The sequence below is a fragment of the Drosophila erecta genome, unplaced genomic scaffold, assembly GCF_003286155.1.
Source record: "Drosophila erecta strain 14021-0224.00,06,07 unplaced genomic scaffold, DereRS2 tig00000021-arrow-pilon, whole genome shotgun sequence".
In the NCBI taxonomy this organism is placed as follows: Eukaryota; Metazoa; Arthropoda; class Insecta; order Diptera; family Drosophilidae; genus Drosophila; species Drosophila erecta.
Genome location: NW_020825198.1, coordinates 14,660,401 through 14,673,375, shown reverse-complemented (window position 1 = coordinate 14,673,375; position 12,975 = coordinate 14,660,401). Strand labels below are relative to the sequence as shown.

The 12,975-nt window shown below is 42.6% G+C and overlaps 1 protein-coding gene across 9 annotated transcripts in view; it reads left to right on the top strand.

The window, feature by feature from the left end:
- Nucleotides 1-12,975, top strand: part of LOC6545876 (serine-rich adhesin for platelets) — a 109,247-nt gene that overhangs the window by 95,564 nt on the left and 708 nt on the right. For all 9 annotated transcript variants that reach the window (XM_026977868.1, XM_026977865.1, XM_026977867.1 and 6 more), the window contains 4 exons: nt 9,304-11,750; nt 11,819-11,947; nt 12,036-12,450; nt 12,785-12,925. In XM_026977868.1, the coding sequence (XP_026833669.1) occupies nt 9,304-11,750; nt 11,819-11,947; nt 12,036-12,450; nt 12,785-12,925 (3,132 nt within the window). The remainder of the gene's footprint in view (nt 1-9,303; nt 11,751-11,818; nt 11,948-12,035; nt 12,451-12,784; nt 12,926-12,975) is intronic.

The following is a 12,975-nucleotide window of genomic DNA, read 5'->3' as shown; positions in this document are numbered from 1 at the left end:
GATACCATGAAGCTCTAGGTTTCCAAATAGGCTTTATCTAAGTTGTAAAGGCATGGATTTAATTATTAGTGAAGCTTCAAAGAATTAAATATTTCTATTACTCATTTTACGGCACAGCCTTTTATTTTTTGTTTTCTTTTTTAAACATATACGTGTACATTAAAATTGTATTTAACTCCGTTCAAATCGCATTTTGCCTCACTAATTTCGCTTCAATTGAACTCTTCCTTGGATCAGTGGGCTTATTCCATTGTTGGCGAAAACGATTTCCCTTGATGCGAAAATCTACTTCCCCTTTTCCTCGTCAGTGGGCAACCCACTAACTTGGTTTCTACTCCAATTTACTTTGTTAGCGAGCGTGATGATGACAAACACAACCTTTCACACTTAGCCAGCCGTGCCAAATGCACCGAGAAAAAATCTACGAATTATTTGCACAAAATCTAATTCGACAGTTAGCTGGATAATTTAGTACATATTTGGTAAATCCTTGGTTACAAGGATCATTTTAGAATATCCAATGAGTAATTGATTAAAAAATGTGTCTAAAATGAATTGTCGTCGATGCTAGGGCTCATTTTTCAGTGTCCCCTTGAGTGAGGCTGGAAATTCGCCCTGTCATTCTCGGGTGATCTCTTGGCCTTCTCCGTTCCCAATTTACAACATCTCACCTTTTCTTTTCCTGCTCATTTGTGACACATTTCCTTCACCGACCAGTAAAAGTTCTTTAACAAAGAGCTCGGAGACAATTTGTATGCCATGGACAAACATTTTTGCCAGCGAATTGAACTACTTTCATTTAAATCGGTGGGAGGGGGAATGTGAGGGGGAATTAACATAAATATTTGATGCGATTTGCCAGCAAATTTGCTGTGTCAAATGCACCATAAACACTCAACTCAAGCTCACCTACTTGGCTGCCTGTCATCGCTGGCCAGCTTTCATTCAATTTTTTGCATGAAAAGCAGCGACTTGGTAGTGAGGAGGGGCAAGCCTCCTTTTAAATGCAACTCCAGCAGTCCGGCCATAAAATCCAACATTTAATGCGAAAAAGAGGCCGCAGCTGAATAGTTGAAATTCGCTTGAAACAAATTTTTCGCTTTTTGTGACAAGAATTTGCAAATGTCAACGAAAATTGCGAATTTCACATTAAAGAGAATTTGGCAAAAAGGGGCGGACGAATTGGGGGGAAATACCGAAGCTCCAAAAAGCGAACCAATTGAGATTGTTTTATAAGGTTTACTTGAAGTTATTTTTTGTCGCTTCTTATACAACTTTTGCATTTCTTTTCTGGGCCATTTTGTGCCTGGCATTTTTAAAGAGTCCACAAAACGGATCCGTAACGGAATCGGTATCACATCAAAGGTCTGGACACGATATGCCCTCCGATACATATTTTGATGTGATGTTGAGATATGTGGATCATGTGGATCATGTGGAGCGGGGAGTAATAAATATAACTCTGGTGGGATCCATTAAAAGGATGGAAGGATTTTGTGGGAATGAAAAAAATACCCTCTAAGATTAATCATATTCAACTGTTCATATTATATTTATGTTTTTTTTGTAATATTCAATTGAATATTACTATATTTTGATATTATTTGACTTCACTTGACCTTAGAGGAAAGAAGAGGTATTGAAACAAAATCTGTCATACGATAATCGAGTTTGTTCATTCACATTTTCACTTGAATTGAAACACTCGATTTTTAGTGAGGTTTCCCTTTTAACCATATTATATTTCCATCCGATCTGTTTGTGTACTTTTCCACTTGTTATCATTCTATTCGTGGACGTTTCGCCTTCGCATGTAACACTTGTCTGGTCTGACTGACACTTTTGGTATCCGTCAGATACTTTTACAAGCTCGGTATTTCCATTGCGATTGCGCTGCTCACTTCCCCTCTTGTTAATGACAACTTTGCTTTTATTGCCAGACAAGAAACGAATTCAAAGACACTTGAATAAATCGAAAGGCATACAAATATTTCGGACACCTGTCGACACAGTATCTTTGTGCGGGATGCCAATAAAAGAGGAATCCAACTGTTGTAAATTCAATTGTTGTCCACAATATTATTTACTGGGGATCTAAAAATGATTTCTGACTCAATTAGAGGTTGTTGCTTCTTCGATCTCGCGGCGCAGCTCATAGATATTTTCCCCTTGATTACCTAATTGATATTGTTATGGTGTCATAATTATTATCACAACCTTTTCAGCGATAAGGCACAACTTATTGGCAGTGATCACCGATCACCCGAAAGGGTCTGTCATCGGCTTTGAGAACCAAGAAGATTTCTCCAACTAATTAGACCATAAAGGAGCCCGGCTCTCGACTCACTGGCCGAACTAATTCCCCAAGTGATTCAGATAAAACCACAAGAAAGGTCACGCTTTAATTGATAAGAAAACAATGCGGAGTCTCCAACATCTAGTTCGTTACTTTTCGAAATCTTCTGCTCACTCGCTTGGAAATCCTCAGAGTCGAGCTTCAGGTGATGGGCCTTGCCTCGATAAAGATCGCACCCCAGACAAAAAGTCGGGCGGGGGCCCAGAACTCCGACAGGTGGTAGGTTGTTCGGTTCATGCCACAATCGAGTGCACTCCTTCTCGCAGAGGAAGCGCAGAGAAAGATACAGATACGGATAAAGAAAAAGATACTGAAACAGGGACAGGGACAGAAACCGAAACAGAAACAGAAACAGCAACAGAACCAGAGAACAGAAACACTTTTAATAGTTTTGAACCTTTTGTGCCTGGGCTTCCACTTAAAATGTGCAGCGGAGCGTGCCTTTCTCTGGGGCACAAGTAATTAACCCATGTTGCCATTCTTCTTCGGGACTGTGCAAAACATTTAATTGTGCCGATTGCATTTCCAGCATACATATCTGAAATGCCAAAACACAAAACACACTCAAATTAACTCCACTCCACGCGAAGATCAAAAGTTCTGGCCGCCGCTACGGTTCTTGACATATTCAAAGCATTTCCAAGTCGGGGTTATTAAAAGTACCAACTCATCATCATCATCATCTAAGCCGGCTCGGCTATCTCATAAAAACCAGCAGACTGTCCGGGTTATATAAGCACCACAAGCACCACACAAATGTCACACTCGAAAATTAAAGCAGAAAATATAATAAAAAAAGAAGCCCAGTAATCTCCACTGAAGCCAATTAGTTGCTTCCGTAATTTCTCGGTATTATTTTAATTAGTTTTTTCGGGCTTAATTTTGTCTTTGGATCTTGGACTTATTTAAATGACTTTTTAACTGCAAAAAGATTTATTGGGTTATATCATAATGATCAACAAAAAAAGAAAACAGAATAAAGCCGAGTTTAGGGTACGAATAATTTATGGGGGGAATGCATTTCTTCGTTAGACTGCTGATCGTATGATTCCAGGGAAATTATCTGTTCGGATGTGGAGAAACCTTGTGAAATAGCAAAGTTAGCTTCTTGAAACTATAAAGGCACCATGGGAACTGATTGTAATGTAAGATTCAGCAAGATTTAGATTCATTTCAATCGAGAAGCGTTGGTTTTTTGTTTTCTCAATTGTTTTTAACGTAATCATAAATAGAGCTTTCCACGACATTACCTCTTCCATTATTTTCTCTAAGCCTGTTGTGCATAAGTTGCTTTCCCCATGTGCTCGTGTGCAAGCATATATTCCGTGTAAAAATCTGATATATGTATACCCAACTATCAAATAATTCATAACGTTCTTGCCGCACATTCCGTGCCCCCTTTCCCCCTTTCCCCATTTCTCTCCTTTTTCTACGCACCTGGAGGCCTTTGCTGCGAAATGGGGAACGACAACAACCACAATGCAAGCAACAGCAATAACAACAACAAAAAATGCGTTTAAGTCAAGTTTGCCGCGAGCTTCTCGAAAAGAGTCGCCGCCGGCTTTTAATGTGTGCTATGTGTGTGAGCCACAGTAGAGCTCCTTTAACGCAACCTAGTTTAAAAGTCAACAAAACTAAGCTTAAGCACTGCATATTTATTATTTTGGTAGATCAAAAAAGGCCTTCTATAACTCGTATTAAAAGACAACATTTTATTTAATAAAGCTGGACTCTATTTATGTTGTTACATTATATTGACCTTATATTCGTAGGCATTTTAGAGGAAGTATTTTTTGAGCAGTGATTTTTTGTTTTTTACTTGGAGCTCGGTGGAATGAGAATAATAAATGATAGGAATGTTCTACTGTAGAGTGTTCTTCGTGTGTGGCAGCTGCGATTCGACCTCAGACGGTGACTGCCCCTGCACCCCGCCCTCGTTTGTGGCACTTTAGCTCGATATTTATGCAACGGCACACACTTCATTTCCCTCTGCCACCTGTCCCCTCCCCATCCTACCAGCTGCAATTTAAGCGCACATTTTTCTTGGCAACACACATTTTCCTCCGCGGCATCGAAGTAGTTTTTCCAGCTCGCTCTCTCCCACTCTCTCTCATTGTTTGCAACACTTGGCGCTTGCCACATAACGACAACAGCAGCATAAGCTGCAAGTTGCAACTGCAACATATGCAACAGCAGCAACAGCAGCAACAGCAGCAACATATGCAACAGCAGCAGCAACTGCATCGTACCATGACACATTAAATGCAAAACGGCAGCAAGGTGTGAAAAGGGCGGGGAAGGGGCAACTAGGGGTTAAGGGGAAGGAAAGAGGAGATAGAGGGGCTTGGACCGGGACTTGAGCAGCGGTTTCTGACTGCTGCTTCTTCTTGGCCATCGTGCACATGCTGTTGGTCTTTATTTAATAAAGAAATGGCTTGCGCATTACTTAACGTGCCCTACAACCAGATGACGAAGGTATTTGTGGGGTGCACGGGTAGTCAGGACTACACAGACAGTAATAATAACCAACATTCTTGAATTTTTAATTTCACTAAATTCATTATTTTTGGTTGTGAGTAAATGATAAATAAATAACAGTTGTAATAGAATATTAAAATATTTCGTATTCTTATAATATAAAAATGGCCTTTTCAGATTCGGTAGAAGCAAGTTCTTGATAGCAAAAACTTTTATTTAGTTGTTTCAAGTGATTGCTGATTTCCCTAGTTTTCTGGAATCTCTCATTATGAGTGAGTCGTTACATGTCGAAAGCATTTCTCCATTTCTCCTCCCTAATGAAGACTTGAAAGTTGGGCACACGTTCAGTCGACCATATCCTGCGTCCTGGTTTTACCCTTATCCATTTTACGCATAATAAACCGTATACCACCGCCGTTCTAACTGGTTACAGCCAGAGCAGCTGTTGCCACTCCGCATTCCTCTTAACCCTTGTTGCCGTTGGTGCTGCTCTTATGGCAAAACAATTTTGAGAACCAGATGTGACGAGATGGAGGGCACAGGTATAATATACGCGAAGATGGGAAAGATACACATAAGAATCCCAGGCAAACTTGAAGTTTATTTTTGGCACACACACACCAGCCAAGCCGAGTCGTCAGTAGTCAGTAGTCAGCTGGTGGAGATTATGATTATGCAAACGGATTGCAGTGGATAGTGATCATTAAATGGCATTAGATCATAATAACCACCTTAGGCCAGCCGTCAATCCGTCATTTCAGCATCGAGCACACTTTAAATAATTGCACATTTCGCCCGAGAGACTTTAATAAAATAATTAAAATGAAATATGCGGAGCTCGCTAGTTGGGAAATACAATTTTTTCTTTTCACCACTTCAGAAAATTGCGATGGGGATCGGAAGAAGTAGAGGAACCAGATAGAGAATGGAGACCGAGAGGATAAAATTCTGCGGGCTACCAATCTACGCATTTTTTAACCCCTCTTGGCTCCCGTCAATTTGGAACGTCAAAAGAAGACCGACGGCGGTGCGAAACAAAAGGGCAAAACGCGATAAACTGTTTTCATTTTAAAGAAATTTGCTGAAAAGCATAAAAGTTCAACAGAAAATATTAATTTCAATTATTTAGCTACCAGCCACATCGCAAAGCTCAGATTTTTCCCACCGTAACTAAAAAAAAAAAGGGCAAAGAAAAATGTGGAAAAAAAACAAGAAGAGCGATCCCAAAGAAGGCAGCATTTTGTTCGCTAAATGCGAGCAATTTGTTACAGGATTTTCATCGGTTCTGTGGGAAAATGTTTCGACCGGGAAAAGGCCATTTATAATTATCAACTGTAGGTGGCGCTCTGGGAGCCTCTCGCATAGCGGAAGTTATTATAGGAAAAGTGCAGTTATGCCACTGCGCGCTTTTCCAAAGAACTTGACATTGGCTGGCGGCTTCTTCTTCAGCTGCTTTGTCTTCCATTTCTGCATTTGCCACTCTTCTATTTTCTTCGGTTTCACTTCTAATTAAAGACGACACTTTGGCATGTTTTGTGGCACGGAAATGCTCGAGACAACTTTGATGAAAGACCAGGTGAATTGAAGGGGGCAAGAACCAAAGATGCCGAAGAAGTCGAACTGAAATTGTTAAGTACCGAGAACTAAATGATTTTTTAGCACGCTAGTGCAGTGGAGTATTTATGAAAGACCAAAGAATCGTAGTGAAGAGTGAAGCTTCCAGCTCCATCAGTAGATGGGAAATGTGGACTAAAGGAAGTTATTGAATGATTTCAGCTAAGCACTCTTGATTATTAAAAAAAAGGTGCAGTTGAAGAGTAAAAGAACCCCAAGTTAGTATAAGCAAATGATTAAATCTGTACAGCGAACTGCAGTTCGAATGGAACTTCCCCGACAGGAACTCATTATGAAATTACCTTTCCACACGATCTCCTCTTTCACTTATTTGAACTCTCAATCTAAAATTGGCAACACTCATTATAAGAATACCGTATCAGCAACCTTTCACACAGACTTGCTGGCTCAGAATCCCCGTGGATTTTGGAGACCCCCTGAAAATTACAATTAAATCCAACTCCCAGACCCGAACAGATCATTTCCCAGCGGGTGCTAATGTGAAATAAAATTAAAGATCTCGGAAAGAGAGGAAATAAATAACAGTAAATTGTGAAATCTTATTTAGAATCGTTTTTCTTAATGGCCGAACAATTTTGCAAATAAAAACACGAAAATATGCCAAAGTTTGAACTTTAACTCCGGCACCGAGTTGATTCGATTAGCACTCGATAAGCAACGAGTTTTCGAATATTCAAATACCCATAAATACCAAACACTCCACTCATGTTACACTTGCTAGGCGAAGATTAATCGCTTGGCATCATAGTTCAAAAATGCGAGACTCGGATATTTTCTTACCTAATTTGATTAATTAAGCCTGTGGTAACAGCTATTAATTGTTTTTACGGGAAGATTGGATCGGTAAATACTTACAATTATTTTTCGGGTGCTCGAATAGTTTATCATTTTATTGTTGGTAGCTGAATTCAATGGGATATATATGTAATTGGGTGATATAATACAGGTGCGTTGGATGGGTTGAAGTTCCGTCATCGAATGACGTAGTTTAGTTGTCTGACTCAGTTGGGGGATACGGCGTCGTGTGGCTCATTGGGCAAACAGTTCGATGAGTTAATATTTATTTTTTGGCAACCGGCAGTCTTGTGAAAACTGGGCAACAGGAAAAGTTAAAGTACGTCAGAGAAATTACACAAGAGTCTGAAACTTGAACATAACCAATCTATTAAAACTAGTATGCAAACTTAAAGTTATCGTGGACATAGAAGCACTTAAAAAACGATACCATGCGTTATATGGAAAATAATCATGACGAATTCCTCCACCTTCACAGATAATCTCAATCTTCCTCTCATGGCCAAGGTCAAAGTTCTTTCGTAGGCCCTTGACTTTACATTTTGCAATTTTTCACGCACTTCTTCAGCTTGTATTTTTTCAGCCATAACCATTTTTTTGGCTTCGGCACATGCAAACATGATTTTTTCCTGCCTTTCTTTTCATTAAACAATTCTTCTGTTTTTTAATTTTTTGCTACTCTTCTCTTTTTATTTTTTGCGAACTTTACATTTGCTAAAGTTCATTAACATTTTGTGTGTGTGGCCAAAAGGCAGAAAGAGTAAGAGATAAAATGGAAAAAAATCCACGCAGCGTTTTCCATTTTAATGAAATTTAGCCTCGTTTTGTTTTTACATTTTTTCTTCAATTAATTATGCAAATTGTTACAAGTCCAAAAAACAAATCCTCAGCAGCCTGCCCGTATTGCCATTTATGACGAATTCCATTTAGATTTACTGCCATAAAACAAATCAAAGCTAAATGCTGTCATTAGAAACTTTTTCTAAGTAAGCCATAAATTATTTTAATAGAAATTAGCCATCGAAACACCCCCGAGTGACCTAGAAAAACATGCGAAAAATAAGGCAGCAAAGTTTGGCTAATTTTGTGTTTTAAGGTTTTTGTCAACTCTTCGCTTGAGGGAATGGCTACCATTCTTTTGGCGACTTTCGCTTTTTGGAAAAACCTTTTGTTTTTGTCTTCTAAGTTTTGTTTTCTTCGCATATAATTTGAATTTGGTTGCCTAAATCTTTGTCTCCGTCTGTTTGAACCTTCTCTTTCTACTCGTTTTGTGCGATTTTTAGAAACGCTTCTGTCAACCGCAGCGTTTAACCAATTTTTCTTGTTATTGTTGCGGTTTTTAATTGCTGGGATCGCATCCGTAAGATTCGCTTTTGTTTTTCGTCTCCGGTTAGCGCATAATGACAACTATTTGGGGGTTTGCTGGAAGCGAAAGTTTCGCTGGCTGGGATGGATGGATGTATAATTATTTGAGTTTTGTAACAGAGCCCTCCCCCGACAACTAATTGACTATTATCTAAATGATTTTTGTCTTTGCTGGAAGTGACCTTTTGAAAAGTTTTTTAATATATTTACCTTTTCTGCGTTTTTCCTTTCTTCGATTATCCAACAGCTCACTACTCTAATTCCTATTACCTATAGTTGGCACAAGTGTAGGATATTTGCATAGACCCATTATGCTGCTAACTTTTGTTTCTTAAATAACTGAATTACATACTTTCATCTAATCTAGCTGCAAATAGTTCATAACCCATTGATTAACTAAGCATAACTTTCAATCGATTTATTTTTAAAGAACCTATTCCGATTTTTATTTGAAATTAACTTTAAAAATATAATATTTTATTGTTTAAATATAAAACTTTTTTTTGGAATTCGTACTTTACTCACTTAACATATTTCATTCGGAAGGTTACTTTAAATTGTTGTATACCACGCGTGGAACCTTCCTTTGTATGAAGTCCACTTGTTTACTTCCCCGTGTTTTGTGTTTGACTAACCAGAACCTTTCCCGCTCTCTCTCCCCAATCCTCTTGCAGATCTGGGTACCCTCAGTAACCACCACAGCAACATAAGCAACATCAGCGGAATCAGCGGCATCAGCGCCAGTAGCAACATCCCGGCAGCAACTTTAATCAGCAGCAGCAGCATTAAGAAGACAACCACTGAGGCGGCAACCACGGCACCTGCTGCACCCCTGATCCCCGGCAAAATGGAGCTGCTGAGCAGCAACACAGCAACAACAACGACAACGACGACAGCAACGCACCACCTGCATCAGGCAACCACCACGAAACAGCTGCTGGTGCAGGATTACCTCAGCTACGCCTCACCACCCACCTATTCCCGCCTGCCGCCCGATGGTCATGAATTTCCACCCAACTTCAGCGAACCACTGATCATGCACAGCCACCCACTGAAGGTCACCACCGAGTTGAGTTACGAGTTACAGAATGGCGGAAAGGATGAGACCTCTGCACCACCACTTCCCAAAACGGGACCACCAGGCACAGTTCCCAGGAAAGTATATCGCCAGGATTTGGTCATAAACGTAGAGCCAGCACCCAGTTTAACCAGGGACTATCAGAGATCCCTGAGTGGTGGTACTCCCCGCAAGCCCAGCGATTGGCGCAAGGATGAAAAGTCGGAGAAGTCGGTGCGCGACAAGATTGCCATGTTCTCGTCCAACAACGAACTGGATGCCATTCCGCCAGCTCCGGCTACAGCCCCAATTTCAAGCTCCTTCTCCCGGAAGCCCTTGAACAGGAGCAGTGAAAATCTTCTGGACAGTTGCTCGGCATCCTCGGCTCCTTCGCTGAAAACTCGCGCGATGAGCGTGGAAAATCTGAATGATGTGCAGCGGCAATATCAGTTGGCCAAACAGCTGCCCCAGCTGCACGTGGCCGACTCAATGTATTCCCTGAACACAGCCACGCCCACACCGAGCTACGCCTCTTTGCCGAGGAGGAGCCACGGGGGATCGTATTCCTCGGGAGTGGAGAGAAGGATCAGTTTCTCGGGCGAAGGTGGAGATGCGGCCAACCGAAAGGCAGCCATTACAAATATCCTGGAGCAAAGAAGGAGGAGTTTGTCGAAACTGCGAGGACTGGTCATCCCAGAGAGACCCCAGCTGCTGGAACCCATCCTGGATTTGCCGGAGATCAAGAGCCAGGTGAAAGCAGCCAGCGGAGAAGATAGTACGGATAGCGGCTTGGGCGAAAGTCACCGCAGTACGGTCAATAGGAATAACCAATTGGGCGCAGGAGGAGCCGCCAGTAACTATCGCAGCATTTTCACCACCAATCAAAGAAGACCGCTGGAACAACAGCTCTCCCAACCACCAGCCAAGCCACCCAGGACATCGCTGACACCACTCCAGCCGAGAAGCATGATGATGCCGCCACCACCACCTCCCTTAGATCAGGAAAGTGATACGGATTCGGTGTTCTCGCACACGGCCAGGGTGGCCACTCCACCGGAGAAGTTTGCACTGACCAGAACCCTCAGTTCCGAAACAAACACTTCGATAGCTAGTTCCAACACCTCTACTCTAACATCAGGATCTTCTGCCGGATCTCAAGCCAGTTGCAGTTCCCTAGGCAGCACACCAGCGTTGGACCTAACCAGGCGGGTTCTCAAGAGCCAGGTGATCAATGGCGAAGCCGGTCCGCTTTCCAGTCGCAAAAGTATTCTGGCCTCGGCCAAGTGCCGCAGTGCCAAGAGTCGTGGCCAAGAGGAGGACAACGACAGCACCGATGGAGAAGCCTGTTCCCTGGCCAATCGTAGAATTAAACCCATTTCCAGCTATAAGCTCCAGCAGCAACAGATCCAACTGGGCAAGCAACTGGTGGTGGACAAGCTGATCAATGTGGCCGCCTATGTGGAACTAACCTCGGATACGGACGACAGCAGCCGGAGATCTGATACGCCTGCCAAGATCAGTGCCATGTTCATAGACGAGGAGCGCAAGGCCAGCTTCAAAGGAGATCCCAACCAGCAGGCTAAGGTCAAAGTGGAGCAGGTCAAGCCCATGGTCCTCCCAATGATGCTTCCATCCGCGAAGAGGGAACCTCTTAAGCAACAAACCACCGCCGAACTGCGCGAAAAGTTCGAAAGGAGTGCTGCAGCCCAAGCCCAAGCTCAAACCCAAAACCACTCGCCTATAATCCATAAGGTCACCCAGAAGCCACATCATGAGCGATTCTCCTCGCTGGACTCCCTGGCGTCCAGTTCCTCGGGCGTTAGTTCGACCACCCAAAACGTGAGCACCACCCAGGAGACGGCCACCGAATTCGGCAGCTTTTCCTCGCTGGGCAGCAACCAGAGTTTGATCACCGCCCAGGATGTCCAGCAGATCGTCGAGGAGGCCGATCCTCCACTAAAGACTCCAGAGGCGTTCATCATTGTCCTGCAGAGGGATAATCCCGAGAGCAGCATCGGAATCACTCTCGCCGGCGGTTCTGATTACGAGGCTAAGGAAATCACGGTGCGTTAACACACGTTTTTCTCACATCTACGCCTGTTCCTAATATAAGTTGTTTTAATACCCATCAGATCCACAAGATCCTGAGCAACACGCCAGCTGCCAAGGATGGACGTCTGAAGAAGGGTGATCGAATCCTCGCCGTCAACGGAATGAGCATGCGCGGATTGACGCACCGCGAGTCCATTAGTGTGCTAAAGGTATTTAAATGTTTGCTTACAAAAGGGCATTAGTGAAATTGATCTGTAATATATCAAATTGATTAATAAATTCATTTATTTTCAACAGACCCCACGACCTGAGGTAGTCCTAGTGGTGACCCGATCCGAGTCGCTGGTGGTGAAGGCGCTGACCAAGAAACGATCCTCCCTGGGATCACTGAGCTCGCTTAATGAGAAGCCCACGGAACTGGACTATGAACGCAAGCGAAACTACCACAAGGCCTCCCGATCTCTGGACTTGGATCTCGATCTGGTGTCCAATGAAGCTGGCGAAGCGCCAGTGGCTACCACACCCAGCACCGGATCCGTAAGTCCACCTCAGCCAGCGAGCTTGCACGACGAGGATGCGGAGGCCACCATCGCGGGTATCCGCGCCAGGAGGCAGTTGTCCCGCGGAGATGCCGCCAAGCTCAGCACGAGTGAGCTCTTGGAACGGGCGGCAGAGGCCAGGAATGCCATTGCAGCGGAGATTCGTGCACAGGGTGAGTTAGCTTTTTAGATGAACAAAAAAAAAATTATTAAAAAATGTTAAGAATAACATAAGTGTTAAACGAATTCTCGACATTGTTTTTTTCATAATATCCAATAATATCAGCACCAATAATTAAAATTAATCAAAATATGTATTATTTGTTGAAAATGCTCGGATAATTCTTATATACATATTCATCAATTGTAAAATTTATTTGTTTTATTAAAAAAATGACATACTTGCCCAAAACTTGTTCATAAATTTGTTGTACTCCTGTCCCTGTTTGCTTACATCTAAAAGTCCACTGTTCATAAATTATTTTAATGAGTCCCGTGTCATTACAGCGGAGGATGCGGCGGCCAGTGGAGGAGGTGCTCGTTGTGTGGAGATTGTCAAGGACAGCTGTGGTCTGGGTTTCTCCATCGAAGGAGGCTTTGATTCGCCGCTGGGAAATCGTCCCCTGATTGTCAAAAAGGTGTTCATGGGTAAGGTCAATTTGTCATCCTTCACTAAAAGCGATTATTAATGAAGGTTC